Source organism: Sinocyclocheilus grahami, unplaced genomic scaffold (assembly GCF_001515645.1).
Source record: "Sinocyclocheilus grahami isolate Dianchi unplaced genomic scaffold, SAMN03320097.WGS_v1.1 scaffold995.1, whole genome shotgun sequence".
In the NCBI taxonomy this organism is placed as follows: domain Eukaryota; kingdom Metazoa; phylum Chordata; class Actinopteri; order Cypriniformes; family Cyprinidae; genus Sinocyclocheilus; species Sinocyclocheilus grahami.
Genome location: NW_015506174.1, coordinates 122,912 through 147,666, shown reverse-complemented (window position 1 = coordinate 147,666; position 24,755 = coordinate 122,912). Strand labels below are relative to the sequence as shown.

Here is a 24,755-nt window from a genome sequence, read left to right as displayed (position 1 = left end):
TTTTTTTCTGAAGAAAGATAAACATGTATAGTGATGATAGACCAAATATTAAATGTCATGGATTAATATTTACTAAGTAATCCACTATTTTGTAGAGGGGGTCAAAATTAAACATTTCAGAGCCAAATTACAGGAGGTTAAAAATGACTTAAGAAAGATGGTGTCACGATACCGCTACTGTGAGGAGTACGGAGCGAGGAACGAGGAGACGTGGAGTAAACTTCAAACAAACAGACTTTAATAAACATCCAGGGAACCAGGAACACACACGTAGTGGGGAAAGACAAACATTCAATACGAGACGAGGAAACTCAGAATAGGACTATAAATACGCAGGACTTGACGAGGGGATGACGAGACCCACCTGGAACTAATGAACAATCAACATGGGAAAACTGGGTCATGGAGCACGTACATGGAGAGGGAAAAACACACAGATAGAGTCTTAGGGCCTGTATCATGATGGTAGCTGAACAAACTCAGGGTTACAAAACCAAACCACTCCAATCCGGCTTTGTCGGTACCATGAAGCTGATCGCAACTTTCTCTGTCAGCGCAGGCTTGATCCTGAGTTAATGGGGCACGTGCACATGAAAGAGTGACATCAGTAATGAACAGCCAATCACATGCCTTGAAACTGTGATTCACTTCTCGCGAGAGAGTCAGTGCGATTCACTACCAAAGATTAACAGATTGAACAATATGAAGAATTTAAACACATTTACATGAGATGAAACTATCTTTCCATGAAAGAAGGAAACTTAAAGAAAAAATCTTGCCATATAAGTGCAAGTAAAAGTTGTAAAGTTAGTTTATAGAGTGGATAATATTTATAGGTAATAAAACACTTAAAAATCTAATCTCATGCGTAGTCATGTTTAAAGCTATTGATTCTAAAACTTATTTATATTGCATATTATCTATATGTTTATATTAATTTAAAATAAAAGCTTGATAATTACTATTAAACTAAGCTAGCTTGTGTAATAGATAAAGGGAATAATAATTAAATCATATAAAATAATTATAAAAAATAATCATCTCTAAAAATCTGACAATTGTATCTTTAAAAAGGTTTTACTATGTAGCATCCTTTAATTTGTAGGAAGATAAACTGAGGGAGTGGCTTTATTGCGTAAACGTGTCACTTTGCTTGAAGCTGATTGGTCAAATTTCGGGTTGAGATCTCTAAACCAGAACATAACCTGCCCCGGAGCTGGTTAGCTGTGGAGCGTAAGTTACTATGGTGATGAACACCACTAAAAGCCAAACCACTTTCATGCTACCTAAAACCCAGGATTGGTGCAAACTAAACTGAAATTTACCTGCCTAGCCTGCTAATCCGGCTTTATGGTACAGGCCCCAGGGGCGTGACAGATGGCAGCATCACAACGTTATTTTTACACAGAGATTAGTAGGTCTGTTAGTAAATTATGTTGACTTCAGCAATCTTTGTTGAATTATGTGCCAATGGTGACCATTTAAAAATGGGGAAACAGCACTTTTCAAGTTTTTTCTCAAAGTTTGCATGCCTGTAACTCAAAAATTATTAAATATATCTTGATGTCCTTTTAGATATTGGGTCTTAACAAACTTTCCTTTTGGCATCTTCATTTCTAAGGCCTTATATGGTTTTTTGTACCATTTTTGAATGGTCACCATTGGCACATAATGCAACGAAGATTGCTAAAGTGAACAGATTTTACTAACAGGCCTACCGATTTCTGTGTAAAAAAGAACATTATGATGCTGCCATCTTTCTGAAGCTATTTTTACCCCCTTGTAATTTGGCTTTGAATCTCAGGTGAAAATTGCCATTTTGACCCCCCTCTACAAAATAGTGGATCACTCAGTAAATATTCATCCATGACATTTAATATTTTGGCTTTCATCACTATACATGCCTGTCTTTCTTCAGAAAAAATATTAGCAAAATCAAAAATTTGAGCCGAGGACCTCTGATTGAGTTGACACGGAATGACCCATTTTTTGAACATAGTACCAAACTCTCTTAAAATCAATAATCTGTTGTTTCATTTATGTTTTGAGGACTGTTTTATGTGTGTCACCTATGAAGAGCATTCCATATTATTCCATATTAAAGTGGTTACCAAAATATTAAGGATATTTCATTACAATGTTATTATATTAAACAAACTCATTAAGTGGAATTCATCACATCAGCACCGATCCATCCCTAAATGTGTGTCCTTCAGTCAGTCTGTCGATCGGAACAAATGACTGGCAGTGCGCAATGCCTGTACACACTTGAAGTTAATGGAGCCTTGTCACCGCTGCCTTAATAAGACGAGCGTGCCTCCCCTCAAAAGAGAGCATTCTCTTTTCTTGTACATTGATACTGAAGTCGTTGCTTGGCCAGGGAGGTAACAGCCAAGGATTCCACTGAGTCATTTTCCCGAACAATTTGCAGGAAGCCAAGCTGCCAGTGGAAGAAGCCGATGCCCAGTTTTTGGTTAGACACTGTATCTTCTTTTGGACATTTTATTCCCACTTTTTAATTTTTTTCTGTTCATTTTCTGGTCTGAACACCACATCCACTATGTCTTCACTCCACATTTGCCATGCATCAGAATTACAATCAAGAGTGCTGTGTAGTGATACAAATAGTAAGTCTTTGAAGCGGTCATAGCTGCGGTTCATCATAAATAATGCTTTTGTTAACCTACAAAATAATAACAAAATAACAATTACCAATATTACCAACAGTAATTCAGTAATTCCAGTGAAAAAAATCTTAATACTACACCATACAATGACATTATGCTTTCAAATTTGATATTACAGCTTGTGTAGTGTCACTTTCTATTCCAAAATGGCATTGCACTTGGGGAGTAGTAATTGGTAGAAGCTTCTTCCACATAGCACCCTCCCCATTTATGTATTGATCTGCACAAGGTGATATAACATTGACTGCTTAAAAATGTATTTTATTAACAACCTCATATTTTAAACCACTTGTTAGCTTAAAAAACAAGCACAAACAAGCTATTACGTTAAAGTCTCCTCTCCTTTTAGATCACCCGAGTATCACTCAGCATGCACCAGAATCACTATCAACTTGTTACGTGAAGATGAAGTGTGCGTGAGGAAACAGGATCTCCATTATTTGTTGTGTGTCAAGCAGTGAGTGCATGCTTTGTTTGGCTCCTGCCGCTCAGATGGATTGCCTTCATCAGTGCATGTCAGAAGCAGTGAGGGAAATTTATAGAGCACGTGGAATTAAGCAACCAACAGGGATGACATCACCACTGAGTAGGAAATCGATGCGACTCTTAGATTTTGCTGGTCTCCAGTTGTGATGCATTTTACGACTCTTTATGAATGTTCAAAATCCACAGAGAGACAACATTCTACAGAGAAAGACCATGATTAGGGGCCCATTTTCTTGGGTGCACCCCAGAAAGTTGTCAACATCTTTATTGATCCTGGAACATAGTCCAAACCTAAGCCCTGCACCTAAACCAAACCCTAACCATAACCTTCCCAAAAATCATAGGGGAATGATAGATTGATTAGAATTTTGTACAAGCCTTTAACGCTAGCCTCAAGCTTAACCCCAAAATTAGGGTTTTTAACCCTAAAATTGTCAACTCCCATGATACACCACAATCATTTCCATTAGATAATAATGCACTTTTGACATATAAGAGGTAGGGATACGCCAATCCGATATTCATATCGGATATCGGCTCCGATACTGCCATTTTTTGTCGGATTAGAGAGGGTCGATCCAAATCCGAGATTGTGCGTATTGCTCTCTGTTACTTCTGAAGCCATACGATAGCTTAAAGGGTTACTCCACCCCAAAATGAGAATTTTGTCCTTAATCACTTACCCTCATGTCATTCCAAACCCGTAAAAGCTTCGTTCGTCTTCGGAACACAATTTAAGATATTTTGGATGAAAACCGGGAGGCTTGTGACTGTCCCATTGACTGCCAAGTAAATAACACTGTCAAGGTCCAGAAAAGTATGAAAGACATCGTCAGAATAGTCCATCTGTCATCAGTGGTTCAACCGTAACGTTATGAAGTGACAAGAATACTTTTTGTAAGCGAAGAAAACAAAAATAACGACTTTGTTCAACAATTCGTCTCCTCTGTGTCTCTCCGCATCACTGTAGCGCCATTTTGGAGAATATTCGCTAAACGCAAGCAGCGTACGCTCTTCTGTGTCAGCCGCGCTGCATGGATGCGCTGTTTTCATTCAAATCAAAGCGTAAATACACATAGAATATCCCTTTAATGTGAGCTACATATGAATATTCAAGTCCTTACATTAAAGTTCACACAAACTCTTTTCTCCGCTGTGGCTGTCAGTCATTCTTTCAGCCTTTAAACCCTGGTCGCATTCGGTTACAACAGTCAGCTCGGTAAAGCTCTCTCCAAGATCATTCTGTGTTCCCATTATTATACTTGATTTGTAAATAAATGTCTATGATTTTGCAAAAATGACTTTATCTTGTCAGAGTTTAATGTTTTGTTACTTGCTTGTCTGTGAGAACAAAACACGGGTGTAGAAAAGACTATAAATTGTTTTTAACGCGCACAGTAACTGAAATGTAAAACTGTTAAAAGAAAGGCTCAATAACTGTTGCACAGATATAATACACTACGCATCAATTTCTCTTCCCTTTGTGCTTTGCACTTTTTAATGCAAAGCGCTGCATGCTGTGACTCCGTGTTGCTTCAAGCGCATCATTCTGCACACCGGATGCGCATATTGTAAGTGCTTTGTGCCTCACTGTATTTGTTTTGTGCTATTGAATCTATCATATGTTGTTTCCTTATTAAAAAATATGCTATACATTTAAATGAAGTGTATTTTAATTTTATAGTATATACTTATATATAAATACATTCATGTGTTTCATTAATGGATTTTATAGTACAAATAGCAATGTGTAACATTTTACCATATTTAGTGCAACACTTTTATTTGTTCCCCACAAAATATTGTTTTTTCACTTAATGTTTGGATTTCTAAAATTATTGGGCTCTGATTTTTCTAGAATAACTTTTGCTGCCGAATTATCCACTAACCTAGTTTATGATATATTTTTTCATATTTATTGTTTATTTTTCTTTATAATGAAGTAGTCTGTATTTAGTAGATTGTGAAAGAATGATTATCAGTTCCACAGACAGAGATATATAAATTCTACATTTATTTAAATGGAAAAAAAAAACTTCACTGGTATCGGATCGGTATCGTATCGGCTAATACTGAACCCTTGGCATCGGAATTGGTATCGCAGGTGAAAAAGGTGGATTGGAGGATCCCTAATAAGAGGTCATTGAACTAAAAACATCCTGTAAGTTTCAGAACTCAAAATTTTATTGTTAGCCTAAAAGTAGCTTATATTGAAGACAGTCTGACAGTGTTTGAAATGGTCTACTCTATGATGTAATAGTGTAGATAAGCACCGCCTCCGCAGAAGAAGATCAACATCACTGCTTTTTTAGCCTACCTTATAGAGGCGTATGCACAGGTCTATGCAGAAACCAAACGATAAAGATGGCTCTGAAGACAACAAGATGCTGTGCAGTGCCAGGTTGTGGGAAAAAAACAGTGTTTGTATTGCCTTCCTTCTCATCCCAACATTAGAAAAGAGTGGATGAACTTTATTTTTAATGAAGTTCCAGACCGTGTCAGTAAGAACTCGATCCTTTGTTCACTTCATTTTACCGCAGATTCATTTACAAATGTGGTCACTATTGCTTTGTCTGTTAAACAGATCGTTTGATATGAACTTTCAAGTGTAAAAGAGTATTTATGAGTTTTTAACCTAAATTGCTGCTTTTTACCATCTGTGAAAGACGTAAACTGTCAAACATACACATGCCAATCATAGCAGTGGGCGTTTACTTCTGAGTCTACAATCCGTCATGCCTATTCAAACGGAGCGTTCTGATAAGGGCATCAAAAACAGGAGAGAAAATATCCTGTTACTACATTATTATGTTTTTTTATGTAAAAATCTTGATAACATTATAAGTGGACCTCAGAGAACAGTACAAAATAAAAAAACAGAGGCAGTTCATGACCCATTTAAGACTAAACACAAGGCACAAGAGGTCATGTGTCAAAGCAAAGCCATGACATGCAGTAAAATATGTAACTACTGTAAATAATCCTTTGTCATTCTTGGTCTTGTCCTGGTATTCTGAGGAGCTGTTTATTCTCAGACAAATGACAGATGATTGTCTGTCATCCTGATGCTTTTTTGAAACATCACTGAAAAATCGGACTTTATCGTTCAAGTCAATAACTACTGTATAACTATACATTTTTAATAATTGTTCTAATTCTATGTGAAGTGTGTAAGGGTGGTTTCCATACAGTGATTCAGGCTGTAGGACTGCCAAATGACTAAAGAAACGCTATCAGCACAATGATATAAAACTGTACATTTCATGTGCAAAATATGTGGGAGAGCATTGCCATTGAGTGACTATATTGTATTGCAATAGGTAGCACTTCGATGTCAATGTTGAATCAAGACTAGTTAGCACATAAGTTATAATTGAAATGGTTTAATAAAAGTATTTTATTAAGAAAGAAGAGGGCCCCTGTGAAGAAAGAGAAATTGCACAGAGCAACAGTAATCTTCTTTTATCCCTTCCTTGACCATGTGACTAAAAACCAAATGTTAGACATTCAAACTGACCAATCAGCAAATTACAGCTTTACCCACCATGCAAAAGGTGTGGCAATTTGCAGACCTCCAATGTATACACATGTTGGCTTACAGGCCTTGATCACTATCAGCACTTCTGTGCCTTCAGGTTGTTACTGAAGATAGGTTTGGGACAGGAAAGTAGAAGTCTTTGATCATTTTCAACCCTGCAACATTGAAGCACACAACAATAACACACAAAAGCAGTAATGTTGGAATCACTTTCAGAATGACAACCAATTAGAATCATCCAACTTTAAAGACCTCAAGCATTTAAAACTGCAGTCGTTTTCTATCTTTATAGTTATATAGGTAATCTTGGTGTGAACAAGCCTTTACTCTCAGACATAAAGCATATATCCCAGAGTGTGGTTCTAATGGAACAGGGTTATAGTTTTTTGTTTGTACGGTAGTGCAGTAAAGAACAGACGTTGTTTCAGTCATGTAGTGCGGGCAGTGCATTAACATAGTTATAATGTATCAGAGGAAAGCTGTCCCATTTCTTTGACATCAAAATCGTCCATCGGAAACTTGAAATTTATTGGTCAAATTCTGGAGCTCAACCTCCCATGCTTTCCACTTTAATACATTCTTTCTTGACCAGAAAAATCTGCAGTCTCTTCTAGTGGGTTTCTAGTTAAAGGTTTTACTATTCAAGACTAGATTGTCTGTAAATAGTCTTTGAATTATATTCCCAACGCAGCCTTTCTGCCTTTTATTATAATGAGCTGTTTTCGCACCAATCAAGCAGAGAGAAACAATAAACACTCCCCACTGAAATTATCCACATGATTATACTGTCAGTAATATATCTGAACATATCGTTGTGTATTAAATAAGCAAAAGTGTTGGGTAAAGCCCTCTCACTGCCTTCCCAGCATGCCTAATTAATCCAATTGAGCTTCTTAATGTCTCATCAATAACCATTGTTTAAAGATGGATAGGTTATCCCGGCAAATCCCATCCGCTGAAGCATGCTTCATCACTCGATTATACTGACGAAAGAGAGGGGAACTGCACTCATGCAGATCAAGGGAGGAGAAGAGTTTTCCCATATACGCCTGCAGCTCAAATCTCTCAGATCAGCAGAGAGCGCCGGCTCACGGCTGCATTTATTGGATTGGAGTGGATTTAATTGGGTGGCTTATAGTTTTAACACGCTGGAAAACGACCGTCATGCTTTTCCCGGCTTTGCATGTTTAGGGTGTTAATCTCTCTCTGATCTGGGTGAAATTGAACTTCATGCTAACAGCGAAATGAGAGATTTAGAATAAGTAGAGAAAGAGTCATTACTGGGGTCCAGAGCATTGCATGTGTCCCATGTTTAGTGGCATGTGCATAACAAACAGCATTATGATGCAAATATTTGTTTTAGGTTTTTGTGATGTCTGTGCATTACAATGTTCTGTTCTGAATCTTTTTTTCTTGTTTTCTGGTGCAAATATGTGAACATCCTTGAAACATTAAATAATCCCAAAGATATTAAAACACTAAGGGAAAAAACAACAATAACATAAAAATAAGGCACTACGATTTATTTTAGTTAATAATAAATTAAACATGACCCAGGGTTTTTTTTGTTGTTGCATTTGTTGCATTATAGTTTTTAGAAGTTGAACTTCTCATTGGTGATTGGCCACTCCTACTTGGTGCTGCTGGACTGTGAGTAAAAGACCCACAGCAGTGCCAGAGCTGAGACTGGCATCACCACAGCAGGGGGAGGTCTGGAGCTCTGCTCCATCTGCTGCTGCCCAGGCGGTGTGCCCAGAATAGTGCCCTTCATGCACACACTCATATTCAGAGCATCTCCCATGTTATGAGCCCATTTTTCTGCCCTGTCTCTTCTATCTCTTCCTAAAATGGTGTCTTGCTCTCTATCTCTGAGTTTAGTATGTAGGCTCATTTCTGTTCTGTTCATGTCTGTTAATTTGTATTGCACATTAATATGCTAAAATGACAATTATAAAACAGATTGTTCCGACTAAAATTTGATGGGGTGAAATACAATAGATTTAAGCCTCTGTAAAATAGGTGATATACACACAAGGTGTGCTGCACATTAGCTGATATCTTTATTAGCGCACATACCATAAACTGCCTACAGTCGGGCAGACTTGGCTGAGAAAATGTTTATTTTGACTGTTATCAGTGGACCATTCTGACCTGAGATATTGCTGTTTCGATAAACACCTGTATTACCAAAATGTTGTTGTTATAATAAGGTAAATATGGCTGCTGCGGTTAAAGCAAAATAGTAATAATATGTGCTGTTACGTTCTCTGTTTATTTTATATGAGATTAGCAATTTTTTCTTACTCAAATTTAGGACATTGTGTGAATCCAGTATTATAAAGCAGTAAAAAAATATGCAATGTTTATTACTTCCATTAGGCTTTGAACCTGCAATTGTGTGTGTACTGTGAAACAAGAAAAGAGATGAAAGATCGCTGGACTGTTCTGGGGTCAGAACGCAGGATGTATTAGGTCAGTCTTAACATACATTTTTAAGGCCATAAGGTCATGTGACTGAGGTGTGGTTTGAAATCAGCAGTGATGTTGTTTTTTCTGTATTGGAATAAAACACACACACGCGGATGAGCAGATCTGACCGCAGGAGAATAGAGTATGTTTGACAGCCCATTTCTTGCCTGACAGCCACATAGATCATGGTGTGTTTACCCGTCTCATTACTTTGTCACTGCGTGCAGATCGGCCAGTAAGCGGAGAAAGACGGAGTGTGTGTGTGTGAGCCTGGGGCGGATCTGTCAAGCACTGTGATGTGTGTGTGTGTAATATCTACACTACATGAAAGTCTGCTGAAGTGTCTTTCTATATAAGAAGTAAATATATTTACCCACATGTCGAGTGTTTACATATATGCATAAAACAACAGCAGTGTGAAGTAGGGATGTCCCGAACAGGTTTTTTGTGCCCCCAATCTGACCAAGTCATTGAATATTGAATATCTGCTGATACGAGTCCCGATCTGATATTGGTATTTTCCTAGTGCTTGGTGCACATTTCAAGTGCATTAAAGTTAGGGATGCACGATATTATCTGACTGATATCGGAAACAGATAACTTATATAATAACTTTAAATGTAGGCCTACTTATCGGCATCGGCCCAATATGAAAAATTATGCCGATATATCTTGCTGATAAGAGGAATAGGTTAACTCACATGTCCTCAGGTGTGCTAGCGATTAGATCACGTCAGCAGTGTGACTCATTTTTGAAGCAAAGTTTTGCCTGAATGGTGATTAGATTCACTGTTGTAGGATCGCTGCATTTAAACTGAGAATGCACGTACAGAATGACGCATTCGGTATATGACAGTAATAGCATGTGCAGTGGCAGCAGCAGCAACCTCTCCCGGGTCCTAATGTCCGTTCGGTAAGGAGTTTTAATTCCATAGGGGGAGCTGTTGGCCTATTTTTAATCAAATGAAAGTAAAATACACAAATAACATTTAGACTGTTTCTGATTAAATAAAGCAGTAATTGATGTCATAAAATCATGAGTATGTTTTGATTTAAAGGTCAGAAGCTATAGCTTACATGGATTATTTTTTTTAAATCACAAACATGACACTTTAATTAAATAATTTTATATATACTGATTGATTCATTAATGTGTAATATGTTATATTTTTAAAACAATTTATGAGCTCTAAAAGATTTTCAGAATTTTTACAACTCTTTTGCTTTAGACCATCTACAAATGTTAAATCTTCAAATAAAATGTTAAGGTTACTACTGTCACACTTCACTCGGAGCACGGAACGAGGAGACACGGAGATAGCGTCAAACCAGTCTTTTAATAATCCAAACACAAGGGGTACGTAGGAGACTCAGGAACACATAGAATGACGTTCAGAACCGACAAACATTGACTGAAAGGACTAGGGCTTTTAAACACAGGATAATTGGGGGAAGAACTAGACACCTGGAATCAAATTAACACAATCAACGGGAGACAGAAACTGGGTCACAGGGAGCAAAAACACAGGTCCATAACCCTGTGCTGAGCCGGTGGGATGGCGCGAATGAGGCGCAGCCAGAGAAGAGGAGTCCAGAGGCGATGGCGGGTCGACGCCCGACCAAGGTGGAACCGGAGGGACGAGGGAGCCCGGTGGAGCTGATGGAACGACGGTTGACGGTGGAGGCGAGGGAGCTAGGAGCCGAGGTGGAGCCGCTGGGTCTACGGGCCGAGGCAGAGTCCGGGCCTCGGAGGCTGGAGGCGGAGGTGAGGGATACTCCAACCCCGGCGACGCTGGAGGATGGCAGTCCTGCGGGGCTCGTACCGCAATGATGGTCGGCTGAGGGCGAGCAGAGGGGCTGCCAGCTGACAGCGGTGTAGGAGGCTGGAGCAGGTGGGAGGGTGGGCATTTTCGAGGAGCGGCCACTGGAGAGCGCTTTCTTGGAGCAGGCACTGGAGGGCGCTCTGAGCTGGATTCCTCCTCTCTTCGTTTTGGCCCTTTTTCTGTGCCATATTCAGTTCACCCTCAGCCGCGATGCAAGAGGCGGAGCTCCACTCACACCGTCCACGGCTTGCTCCCTCGTGGGAACTTCTTGCATTTTATATGTATAGTAAGCAGTTTTATTGCAACATAAAGGGGGGGGAAGTTGAGATAAGGTTAGAAAGCATTTGCGAATGCCAGACTATCAGTCATGTCCAAAGCAAGGCACAACCGATAGCAACGCATTATGGCAACAATGTCTCGGATTGTCTGACGGCAGATAAAAGTAGATAGTAAATAAATTACTGTAGAGTGATTCCTTCGGTGGGATGGCGCGAATGAGGCGCAGCCAGAGAAGAGGAGTCCAGAGGCGATGGCGGGTCGACGCCCGACCAAGGTGGAACCGGAGGGACGAGGGAGCCCGGTGGAGCTGATGGAACGACGGGTGACGGGGGAGGCGAGGGAGCTAGGAGCCGAGGTGGAGCCGCTGGGTCTACGGGCCGAGGCAGAGTCCGGGCCTCGGAGGCTGGAGGCGGAGGTGAGGGATACTCCAACCCCGGCGACGCTGGAGGATGGCAGTCCTGCGGGGCTCGTACCGCAATGATGGTCGGCTGAGGGCGAGCAGAGGGGCTGCCAGCTGACAGCGGTGTAGGAGGCTGGAGCAGGTGGGAGGGTGGGCATTTTCGAGGAGCGGCCACTGGAGAGCGCTTTCTTGGAGCAGGCACTGGAGGGCGCTCTGAGCTGGATTCCTCCTCTCTTCGTTTTGGCCCTTTTTCTGTGCCATATTCAGTTCACCCTCAGCCGCGATGCAAGAGGCGGAGCTCCACTCACACCGTCCACGGCTTGCTCCCTCGTGGGGGGCACTGTCGCCGGCTCTCGCACCTGGTCTGACGGGTTGGGCTCAATGGCTCTCCGTCATCGGTGGGCTCAGGCTGATGCTCCGTACCGTGGGGAGATGGTGGGCTGGGCTCTGGGGCCGGAGTGGATCTGGCTAGAAAACGGAGGGTACAGACGGAGGTAACTGTTTAGGTCGGTTCTTCTGTCACACTTCACTCGGAGCACGGAACGAGAAGACATGGAGATAGCTTCAAACCACAGTCTTTTAATAATCCAAACACAAGGGGTACGTAGGAGACACAGGAACACATAGAATGACATTCAGAACCAACAAACACTGACTGAAAGGACTAGGGCTTTTAAACACAGGATAATTGGGGGAAGATCTAGACACACCTGGAATCAAATTAACACAATCAACGGGAGACAGAAACTGGGTCACAGGGAGCAAAAACACACACAGACAGGTCCATAACCCTGAAAACTAGTGCATCTTTCTGAAAAAAATGCAGCGATTGATATAGTTTATGTAAAGTTATTTTCAAAGCTTCAATGTACTTATAGTCATTATAAAATAACTTCATTATTGTTTATTTAATTCTAACACATAAGTTCTTGTTAAAAACTAACCAAAATTTTAAATAATGCTTGACAGCGGTGTAGGAGGCTGGAGCAGGTGGGAGGGTGGGCATTTTCGAGGAGCGGCCACTGGAGAGCGCTTTCTTGGAGCAGGCACTGGAGGGCGCTCTGAGCTGGATTCCTCCTCTCTTCGTTTTGGCCCTTTTTCTGTGCCATATTCAGTTCACCCTCAGCCGCGATGCAAGAGGCGGAGCTCCACTCACACCGTCCACGGCTTGCTCCCTCGTGGGGGGCACTGTCGCCGGCTCTCGCACCTGGTCTGACGGGTTGGGCTCAATGGCTCTCCGTCATCGGTGGGCTCAGGCTGATGCTCCGTACCGTGGGGAGATGGTGGGCTGGGCTCTGGGGCCGGAGTGGATCTGGCTAGAAAACGGAGGGTACAGACGGAGGTAACTGTTTAGGTCGGTTCTTCTGTCACACTTCACTCGGAGCACGGAACGAGAAGACATGGAGATAGCTTCAAACCACAGTCTTTTAATAATCCAAACACAAGGGGTACGTAGGAGACACAGGAACACATAGAATGACATTCAGAACCAACAAACACTGACTGAAAGGACTAGGGCTTTTAAACACAGGATAATTGGGGGAAGATCTAGACACACCTGGAATCAAATTAACACAATCAACGGGAGACAGAAACTGGGTCACAGGGAGCAAAAACACACACAGACAGGTCCATAACCCTGAAAACTAGTGCATCTTTCTGAAAAAAATGCAGCGATTGATATAGTTTATGTAAAGTTATTTTCAAAGCTTCAATGTACTTATAGTCATTATAAAATAACTTCATTATTGTTTATTTAATTCTAACACATAAGTTCTTGTTAAAAACTAACCAAAATTTTAAATAATGCTTATAATTTTCACACAGGTGAGACTTGGTGTTGTTTCCATTCAAAAGGAAATATATCGGTATCAGCATCGGCTATCGGCCAAAAAGAGTTGAAAAATATCGGCATATAGTAGGATATCGGCAAAAATCCAATACCGTGCATCCCTAATTAAAGTTATTCAATTCAATCCAATATATACAGGGATGTGCAGAGACTTTCTTGGGACAGGGGCTCAAATTTAAAAAAGGGGCATATATCATCACTAACATTCTATATATATTTGTATAATTTAATTATCTTCCAATAATATGATGCACACTATCTCTCTATATATGCACACACTAAATAAAGACATTGGTAAATAGAAACATGTTAGACTGTGTAGTCACAATTATTAATATGGTACTACTGATATAAACTTCTTGCATTTTATATGTATAGTAAGCAGTTTTATTGCAACATAAAGGGGGGGGAAGTTGAGATAAGGTTAGAAAGCATTTGCGAATGCCAGACTATCAGTCATGTCCAAAGCAAGGCACAACCGATAGCAACGCATTATGGCAACAATGTCTCGGATTGTCTGACGGCAGATAAAAGTAGATAGTAAATAAATTACTGTAGAGTGATTCCTTAAACAAAGTGCACATCAAATACACGTAATCTTAAATGTGTGTGACGTTCTAGAACAGACCTCATTGTTCTTGCGCATCAGGCATGCACATTTGAGTGTCTTCATTTCCTTTTAATGGCTGTGTACTGTTGAAAGTGCATACCGCCACCTATTGCATGACACTGGCATGACAGCTGACGAAAGTAAATAAATTACTGTAGAGTGATTCCTTAAACAAAGTGCACATCAAATACACGTAATCTTAAATGTGTGTGACGTTCTAGAACAGACCTCATTGTTCTTGCGCATCAGGCATGCACATTTGAGTGTCTTCATTTCCTTTTAATGGCTGTGTACTGTTGAAAGTGCATACCGCCACCTATTGCATGACACTGGCATGACAGCTGACGAATCACTGATACCGGTCAGTTAGAAAATGCTTAATTGGCCATGATCACGATCCTTGAGATTGGCTCGTTATAGTGGGAAGTATGTAAGGCTACCACAACCAGTATACAGAAGTGCTTTTATCATGATATTTCATCATGACATGCGATGAAAAGCCTTTTCACATGTACAGGAAAAAGTAAAAACAGAAATAAATGAAGGGACTAGAGGAAGTAAATACTGCGTACTTCACAGACATACTGTGAACTTACCAGTGCCCTCCACTGAAGGTATAAATCAGTGGCTAAGCTACACAAGCTCAGACTGATGACTGGTCCATCCAATGTATTTATGTATTTAATGAATGAATGAAAATTTTTATGTAAAAATACCTAGTAATTCTAGTGGATGAGCGCAGATTTTCTAGTTATGTGCTACTATTCTATGGTTAATGGTAAATGCAAGAGCTGTCAATCTGAGCTATCAATCCAAATGCATTCCCGCTGTAAATCAGTCCCCAATTGGTTTTTATTCATCGTCCCTAACCACTATACCCACCCACCAAACATAAGATCAAGTTTCTATTGGTTGAACTTGCTGCTGTTTTCAAATGACATTGAAAAACTTTGCATCATCATCATTATCATCATCGGATCCTGGATGTCCTATAGCTTTAGCAAAGCAGCATGTAATACACTCTTTTAGGATTTTCTCTAGATTTAAGCATTGTGTTATGTTGCATTTGGGCTCATCTGAATCACCTGAAACACCTGCTTTAAATAAATATATGTGATCTACTTTAGTGTGCTGTGTTTAGTGAAGCTACAAACCAAAACATGTCCCAGAAGCCACATGTGTATACTGTTACACGTGCTTGGTATTGAAGGGCCAAACCATTCTCAGTGCTTAACCGTTCCACTCTGAGCCGATCTGGCCCAGCCGTTATGGGTGTGTTTTCGTTTTCTAATGTGAAGAGCTCATAATACAAATGTGTTAACTATAGTTGTTTCCCTGGAAATGCAAGTGTTTACATACTGTAAGAGATGTAAATAGTGACTGCCTTATGGCGGATAATCAGATATTTCTGTTTACTTTGCTCAAGTAGCGCAACCAGGTACAGAGAGAAACTAGGAGCCAGACAACAAACAAGTGACCAATCGTCACTACACACATTCTACCAGCACATTTCAGCACAGTTAGCCAACCAACCATGCTAAGAATTCCGGGCCAAAAGCATTTTATAATCGTGCTGTGCCCAAGGTCGCCGTGATTTTGCCAAGTAAGACATGTTCCTCGATCAACATCTTTTGATGATATAGAATATAGACTAAATATAGACTTAACCCAATCCCTACCCCTGAACCTAACCTTACCCATAATTTATTCCTAAAATCAGAGGGAAATGATAGCTGATTAACAAGAGTGTAGAAGCACCTAACCCTGATTTTAAGCCTAAAACAGATATTTCCTGAAAAGTTATATCTCAATTCTGATTGGTTGATTGGAATGTTGTTCCAGGATCAACAAGGATGTTGATCCAGGAACATGTTGTACTTGGTGAAATCACGCTCACCCTGTGCCTAACTGAACTCAAGTGGACAAATAACTGGAAGCGTTCCTTACAATTCTTAGAACCGATTAGCCCAACGGTTGAAATGAGGCTAATGTGTTCTATTTGCTTTTGATGCAACATGACGTAAAGCTCATGTCCAAACATACTGTACATCTTTTTGCTTCAAAACACAGATAGTAAAAGGGAATTGCCACTAATGGGAGTCCCACTTGCTGTGAAGGGGAAGTTCATGTTACTATAACTAATGTTAACAAATGAGACCTAATTGTAATGTTTTGCCAGCCTTTTATGATGTGCATTTAAATTTTGTTGAAATATGGTTATTTATATGGTTATTAACTACTCTCTGTCATCTCTTTTTCTTCTATGTGTTTCCTGCCCTACCATATCATCTCATGTCATGTGATCTGCTCTGTAGGTAAGTGACTTTTATTTTCGCTTGTAATCCATTATAGTGTCACCTCTGCTATTCATATTTACTGAAAGATGATGGGGGACAATCCATGGGGGACAAAAGTTTTTTGTTGGAACATACAGTCCTAATTGTTCATGTTATGTTGTAGCATAATGATAATGATATTAAAGGGATCAGTAAGATCATTAAGAAAAATATTATTGAGTTTTATTTCATATATAAATCACAAATATGGCAAATAATAGCAGCCATGTTGTAAGAGTAAATGCTCTGCTGACATGTTTTAAATTTGTTGGGCTTTATATATAGTTTCCATATGTTCACAGAAAAACTTGTTTCATTTGATCATGCTATTATTGTGAGGTTTGGTTTGGTTTGTTGGATTGTGTGTCAAGGTCAGTTTGGTGTCAAATGAGGGTCAAAGAGCAGACATGAATTGATGATGGGCACTCTTCTTGATAATGACCTTTTGGAAATATTCTCTCATAAATTGTATGACAAATGTGCTCTTAGACACACACACACTTTAGCAGCAGATGTTCAGTGTAGAAATACTACTTGTCTGAAAATGGATGGCTGCTACCATCCAAGTGAAGTGTCTCTGTCACATCTCAGTGATAACGCAAATCCACATGTGCTGATCTCAGATTAGATCCAAATGTATCAGTGGCCCTTCTGAATGAATACGGTTGCTAAGAGACATCCGAGCAGGGTGGAGGTGTGTCTCTTAATGCTGGAGTGTGCATAAAGATGGAGAACACACATATCAAAACTGACAGGAGTGATCAGAGGACAGCAGAGACTGTGATTCAGTCTTAGGAAACACAAATAGAACACAGACAAGAAAAAAAATAAAATAAAATGCATGCCATGAAATAAAAAATAAAAAACAGTCTTACAAATACACAGCAACATGTACAGTATATCTCAATGTATTACCACCCTGTCTGTATAAAGAACAACTCTTTGAACTCATGGTCGCCTAAGAAAGTTAACCTGGTTATATTTGCATGGTGTCTGTGCAAGTATACAAGGAAGGGATATAACCAGAAACTCTTTTTGAGCACTACAGGCAAAATCATATTTTTTTCATTCACTGGTCAATCTAAAGGTTAGATTTCTTGAAATGTATGCAAATTAGTGCATATTTTATGTATTATAATATTTAATACAATGTGTCAATTGCATATTTCAACATAACATTTCAGAAAACTTGTAATACAAAAAAAGTTTTAATCTGTCAACTGGAAAAATATGGCGATATCTACTGGTTAAATCTTCTACCCTATTCACGGGTGCCTTGCCTTAAAGGAGTAGTTCACTTCCAGAATGAAAATTTCCTGATAATTTACTCACCCCCATGTCATCCAAGATGTTCATGTCTTTCTTTCTTCAGTTGCAAAGAAATTAAGTTCCAGGAATTTTCTCCATGTAATGGACTTCAATGGTGGCCAACGAGAATAAGGGTCTTATCTAGCTAAATGATCAGCCATTTTCTAAAAAAAGAAAATTCTATACTTTTTAACCACAAATGCTCATCATGCACTAGCTCTGCGATGCGCGTCGTCACGCATGGTTAGTTCTTCATCTGTGTATTTTGTTTCAAAAAGTATTTTCCATCACATTTTCTCCTCCAACTTCAAAATCGTCCGACATCATTTTTTTTTTACGTTATTTTGTAAAGGGCGTTTGACTTTCTATGCATGTTTCCTTTGTAAACACGCCTACATCACGCATGTGTGATTACATAATGCGTGAGGTCAAGCTAGTTAAAGACGAGCATTTGTGGTTAAAAAGTATATCAATTTCTATTTTCCTTAGAAAATGACTGATCGTGTCACTAGATATAAGACCCTTATTCCTCTGCTAGGATTGCGTAGAGCCCTTTGAAGCCACCCGTTGGCCACCATTGAAGTCCACTATATAGAGGAAAATCCTGGATTGTTTTCCTCAAAAACCTTAATTTCTTTTCGACTGAAGAAAGAAAGACATGGGGGTGAATTAAATTATCAGGAAATTTTCATTATGGAAGTGAACTACTCCTTTAAGGTAGGAATGACCAAGAAAGGGGAAATAGGATCCTGCAATGTGATAGGATCTTGCACGACACTGTAAAATGAATCACACCTGTCAAAACATGTCACATAATTTGTCTTCTAAAATATTTTTTGTGGAATTTTTCATCATTGTGACATTTCCTTCACAGAATTTAATTTAAACACTGGGAGAAGTTCTGTTGTATTTGTCCATAAAGCTACATCAGAGCAGCTCCACCTACAGGGATTACATCAGTAACTCATAACCAAAAGTTTATCCTCCTGAAGTAGTAGTCCCAACTCTACTATGCAGAGCACTGGGGGAATTAGCTGGAGCCTCTCTGGAGACAGTAGGCAGGAAGGAGGGAGTTTCCCAGACGCCCTTGCTTTTGTCTGGAGGTTCAGCTGAGGCAAACAGGGTCGACCCCAGGGAGCAGAAGCCATAAATTACTGTACATCAATCAGCCCAGAGCTCTAAAAGCCACGGCCTTAAAAAAATGGAAAATCTTGTGATGAGTACTGCGGCACCATCTGCTTGCCCCGAGGTCAGAGATGGGCACATTCCGGCTTCTCTTTGTGTGTGAACATTCCTTAGTGTTAATGGGTCACAATGGCTGTTTGTTTCATCACTGATCATTAGAAATGGCTGCATTCAACAAGTTTAGAGACATATAGCACTTTAGGTTAAATAGGCCATTTAGGCTTGCATGATATAGTCTAGAGCTGTGTGACAAAGCTAAAGAAATGTCAACATTTCTCTGCCTTTTGAAGATATTGTTGATAGATATAAAGTTGACTTGACTAAAGTTTCAGCTAAAGGTTTGAATTGATTTGTTGACATTGACTGATTTGGACTGATTTACAGGTGAATCAAACCTACTCTGTTTTTCTACATCTCTATCTTAATACTGTCATACAAGTCAAAGACAACGAAAAATAAAAAAAAATAGTTATTAACACATTCTTGTAGCCCTATAAAGAACTACATGAATGTGACATACTGTAGCTTTTTCAAAACTCAAAACTCGCTCAACTCTTCTCCTAAGCTAAATAAACTAAACTGCAAAAAAAGACTGCTCACATTACATTTCAACAACATTTTAACTAACCATGACTAACATTTTCAAGGGGGGTGGGGGGTGGTGCAAGGCTAGACCGCTTGCATCTCCTCTTTTTTGAATATGATTTGTGTCCTCCGTCCCCTCCTTCCTCTTGCCACTGAGGAACAGCTTGATGGCATGACCCGGGCAGAGTTTTACACCCAGTGCACCAGTTTCATAATTAGCACCCTCCCTCCACTGATTCTGATGGATAATGACACATTTGCAAATTAATTCTTTGAGCTTGACCACAATTAGAATATGGAGATAGGGCTCATGCAGCCGGCCCCCAAGCATGACTGCTGAGATGAAAGAGAGAGGATCGGGCAGAGGTTAAAGGTCAGCTTGAGTTTATTATGTCTGAGCAGAGATAGGTCTCTTAACCACATGCTTTGTGTCGCATTTGTTGATTTATTTTGTTGATCGCATTTCTTGATTTCTTGATTTATGGTGTCCATGTGCATTCTTTTCTGTAAATACAAGGGTGAGCAGACAGTTCTGATATTACGAGGCAGCTGAGGTGCAGTCAGAACAGTATTTTTCCTAATAATTAGTCTTATCTTCAGTTACTTGCTAGTGGTAATTTTTTTTGGCCACCATGTGATAGCTTATAACAGCCTTGTAGTCCAGCTCCCAACTCGAGACTTGCATAGGTTGTGTCAGAGTAAAGACACTGTGCAACTTATAGTCAGGTGCAAAATATATGGTACACAAGTATGTCGTTTGATATAAATAAATTTTGTTTGATATAGTTACATACAGTACATTTGATATAAATGCTTCATAGTCCCTTTCCCAAATGGCACACCTGATGTGGACTTGTGGTTTTGTGGCCTTCGATTGAGAGTGTCTGTGAAGTTAATGAGACCGTGAAGTGTCACATGTGTCAGCTTTAAATTCAGAACGGTGCTCATGAAGGGTGCTATGTGCCCTCGAAGTGCCCTTTTTCCTGAGCCTGCAATGTAATAGACTGATGCAACATTACATTACAAAAGTGACAGAGGGCAGCATTTGGGACATGACTGTAGAGACTTAAATTAAAAAGGAGCCTATGCAACACAATACAGACATTTGAGATCAGCAGGGAATGACCCAATCTATGTTTTAGTGAGCTGCTGTCACTGTATATTTAGACTGAAGAGGCAATTGCTTTATGAGACCATAGAATCATCTGTGATCCATTTTTCTATAGCCTCTTACAAAAGGGCCTTTCGCACCGCAGGAACCTTTTCATAGTACCAGAACTAATTGTGGAACTACCCACTTTTCGGCGTGTTCGCACCGCCGGAACTGGGAGCGATTTTAGTACCGGACTGCCTTTTTCGAGAACCAAATTAGCTCCTACTCCGGAGCAGGGTCTAACCAGCACAACTGGTACTAATCGTGATGTAAGTAGACATTGATTGGCCAAACGTATGAAAACGCCCTCACCCGCCATGATTTAAAACTCCGCCAAAACATACTGTAAGCATGTCAACTTATTTCGCAAGTATGGAGAACAGCGATAGATGGACGGACGCTGAAGTGCAGGCACTTGTAGCAAATGTAGCACTGCCAGATGTCGTTGGAGATTCTTAGTCCTCCTTTCTGTTCTTTCAATCGCTTTACGTATACGTTGACTTTCCATGTCCATTATTGTGAAACCCGCGAAACACAACAAAAACACCGCTCCGATCACAGCGTCCACCATCCTCCTGTTGTTATGCTGTCGACCGGCTTACGTCACTTCTTAGTACACACTCTCGGTGCGAATGCAACCCTTTAAATAGTACTGGGAAATAGGTCACGCAAAATCGTCCCAGTACTTTAGTACCATACATTTAGTTCCGGAACTAAAGTGGTGCGAAAGGGCCTAATCACACTCAACAACATGAAGGGTCCTAGTGGTTTCAGGCAGGCGATCTCAGGCAAATCTGTTTTTGTAGGGATGTCACACCTGACTTGGGCAGGCATAAGTGTGTCGAGAGTGTGCATGGATCTCCAATGTCTTTTTAAAGCTTTTCAGTCACCGTCTGTTCGGACACACGTGCTGTCTATGGCTGGATCATTACACATAAACATTATTTTCACAAGGAAAACAGGCATCTTTCTCTAACTCATGTTAAACATTTGCTTTAATGATTTGGGTGGGGCTGTGGTGGTTATTAATATCTTATTATGGGAAAAAAATGAGTCTAGTGTGTTTCTCCTTTTGTGAGTGCAGCTCACGCTAAGTGTTCTCAGCAGGGCTGCCCATTTCTCCTGCATCTGTCGCTCTTTCCATCTGTCTCTCTCTCTCTCTCTCTGATTAGTGTTTCTCTGTGTGGCTTGTTTCTGATGGGGGAGATAAAGACAGACAGTCATTTATCTGTGTGTGCAGGTATAGTGAGAGTGAGACAGCCCTCAGGGTATGAGCAGTCTTTCCTCTCCCCATTCACTCTCCTCTCTTCTGTCTGTCTCTCTTGGCTATGACTCTGTTTTTTATGACTTTCTCTTTTCTGTATCTCTCTCCTGCTGTTTTTTTCTGCTCTGCAGCTCCGCAGCAGATAGTTAAACCCCCACACACTGCGCGAGTGTGTGTGTGTGTGTGTGTGTGTATGGTTGGGGGTGGGAAGTGGCTGGGTCATGACAGGAAAGACATGTTTCAAAGCCAATATGATCCTAAGGGATACAGAGAGAAAGAGGGCACTTCACTGGCATAATTTTAACATACAATATTGTATCTTTTATTTTATTTAACCCCTCTTTTCTTTCAGCATGTATATTGATGTGCTGGCAATATCGTACGTAAAACAATTATGTCACCAAAGTACTTTGACAATGAAACTAAAATTGAGAGACAGAGAAGGAAAAAAGACCAGAAGAAAGTATGTTGTGTTAACGTTGTCTTGCGCTCATCCCACTGTATCGTCACGCCACCTTGGAAGTGTAGTGTGTGTGTGCTCCAGCTGCCGTTTTCATCGTCAGTCTAAATGTGCAAGGCTCAGATGTTCTGCAGTTCCAGGAGCAGGGGCAGGAACAGATGCCCTCGATGCTGAATAATGCCCCTGTGTCACCGCCCTGCTCTCCAACCAATCATGTGAAATTTCAGTGCCATCCCACTGTACTGATAATGATGCTCATGGGAGGAACCATCACTGGGCGCAACCACTTCCCTTCTTGACTCTCTCTCTCTCTCTCCCCTCCTCCCCTGCTATCCATGATGTATCCTGAGGGGTTTCTCCTCCTCCCCCTCATGCTGCTAGAAGACGCTGAATGAGTGTAAGAGGAGAGAGAGACTGAGAAAGGAAGACAGCCGCTTTCTCCACATATCCTCATCCTGGGATGGAGGAAGAGACTCACCGTCGCGGGACAAGCCTCTTGAAGGATTATTTATATCACTTTTCGGCATGAAACAATAAAATACAATCAAGACGCTGTTTTTTTTTTTTTTTGGTGTTTTTTGCTGGGTTTGGCTTGTTGATGACCCTCCATCTGACCCTGCACACGTGCACACACAGCTCACCCTCTATCAGCTTGTGAATCGGGGTGATTTAGAGATGACAGGTTGACTTGTGAGGTCTGTTAGCCACGAACCTTTAGCCCGGCTGTGGGTGTGCGGGGCAGATCTCCGTGCCACACCTCCTGACTTCAGCACCCAGCAACATGACACTGTAACAGAGACCATGTTTGGACTAAAAGCACCTCTCTACTACCTACCAGGTGAGTTTATTTCAAAATCACATGTGTGCGTGTTCTCCACAAGTTACTTTTTAAAGTGACTGAATCAGCAGCACATCTTCACCACGTGAGTGATTCTGGAGGGACTGTAATGCAAGGTGTGTTATGTTGTGTGTATGTGTGTAGAGGGGGTGGTTATGCCAGTATCCTTTATTTTAACTGCTCTTTAACTGTGAATGCCATTAGATTCCCATTACTGTAATACACCAATAAAGGCAGTATAACAAATACTACCACAATTTATCAATATTTTACAATACTTTTTGTATTGTACCAGAAACCTGTTTAGTGTATATGGTTTTATTTTTAAATATTGAATTTAAATATTTTAATAGTGATGTCAAGAGTTAATTTGGGCAAATATCAAGCACACACTCATAGCAGTAATTAATTTCAAGATTATGTGTGATATAAAATAAATCAAACATAGCATAGACTGGTGTGTGTGTGTGTGTGTGTGTGTAGGAAACACTCTCTGCCTTATCATGATGGATGAGAGAACTCTCTCTCTGTATATATGTGTGTGTGTTAAGGTGTTAAGGGCAGTGTGGGGCAGATCTTCACCCTGCCCTTTGACAGAGGGTCGGCTAAGCTGACACTTACTACACATAAATAATTCATTAGACTGTGAGTCTGTAGGGGCCGGACTATAAGTGAGCTCATGATTATTAATAAGCTCAGACAGATATGACTACACAATCCAACAAACAGAACATGAAATAACCTGAATATAGACTGGAATCTCTCTGTTGCTTTCTCTTTCTGCATGGGTGTGCTAAATGTGGGGAATAAAAAAAATCGACTAAAGCTGCTATAACTTGTGTACTGATTGGACTCACATTACGAGAACTAATGTAGTAAGTATCAGGTGTCAGGTCTTTACCTCTACATTATGAGAACATCCAGCTGTCCCTGAAATTAAAATGGCTAATTAAACATAGCAAACTATTTTTCATTAATAACTGTAAAAATGCAAAAAGTTTTCTGTGAGGATTATGATTTGCCGTGGAGTTAGTGGATAGAAAATATCATTAACTCTGTATAAAAACCATCACTTCTATGGAAATTCCTCATAATGGCCTTCCAGTGTGTCTGTGTGTGTATGCTCTTTGGTCATATTCAGAGATCAGGGATCAGTTAACATGTCACAGCCACGTGTGTGCATGTAGAGATCTCTCTGAAACACTCACAGCCCACAAAAGAGCAAACTGTGCCAGATCGTCTTGTGTACATGCGGCCTTGTGCTCTGTAAAATGCACTGTTGTATCACTGTGTGTGTCTCACGTACACACATCGCCTGCCTTCCCATCTGAAGCGCTGTTGCCTTGGAGACGGTGTCAGACGCACGGGTTCTTCAATGATTACTTGACAAGAAAAAAGAGGCACATTAAAGAAACAGAGGGGAGAGACAGAGAGAGCACTGTCTGCAGTACGCTAATTATTGGGGGGGGGGGGGGGGGGGGA

The 24,755-nt window shown here is 40.4% G+C and overlaps 1 protein-coding gene across 3 annotated transcripts in view; it reads left to right on the top strand.

Annotated features, from left to right (window-relative positions):
- Positions 1 to 24,755, top strand: part of LOC107565336 (genetic suppressor element 1-like) — a 213,995-nt gene that overhangs the window by 87,405 nt on the left and 101,835 nt on the right. The window contains exon 1 of one of the 3 annotated variants that reach the window (XM_016250555.1): positions 23,017 to 23,273. The exons of the other annotated variants lie outside the window; for them this stretch is intronic. Within the exon in view, the coding sequence (XP_016106041.1) occupies positions 23,237 to 23,273 (37 nt within the window). The 5' untranslated portion in view covers positions 23,017 to 23,236. Of the gene's footprint in view, positions 1 to 23,016; positions 23,274 to 24,755 lie in introns of those variants that run through there. 3 annotated transcript variants of the gene reach the window in all.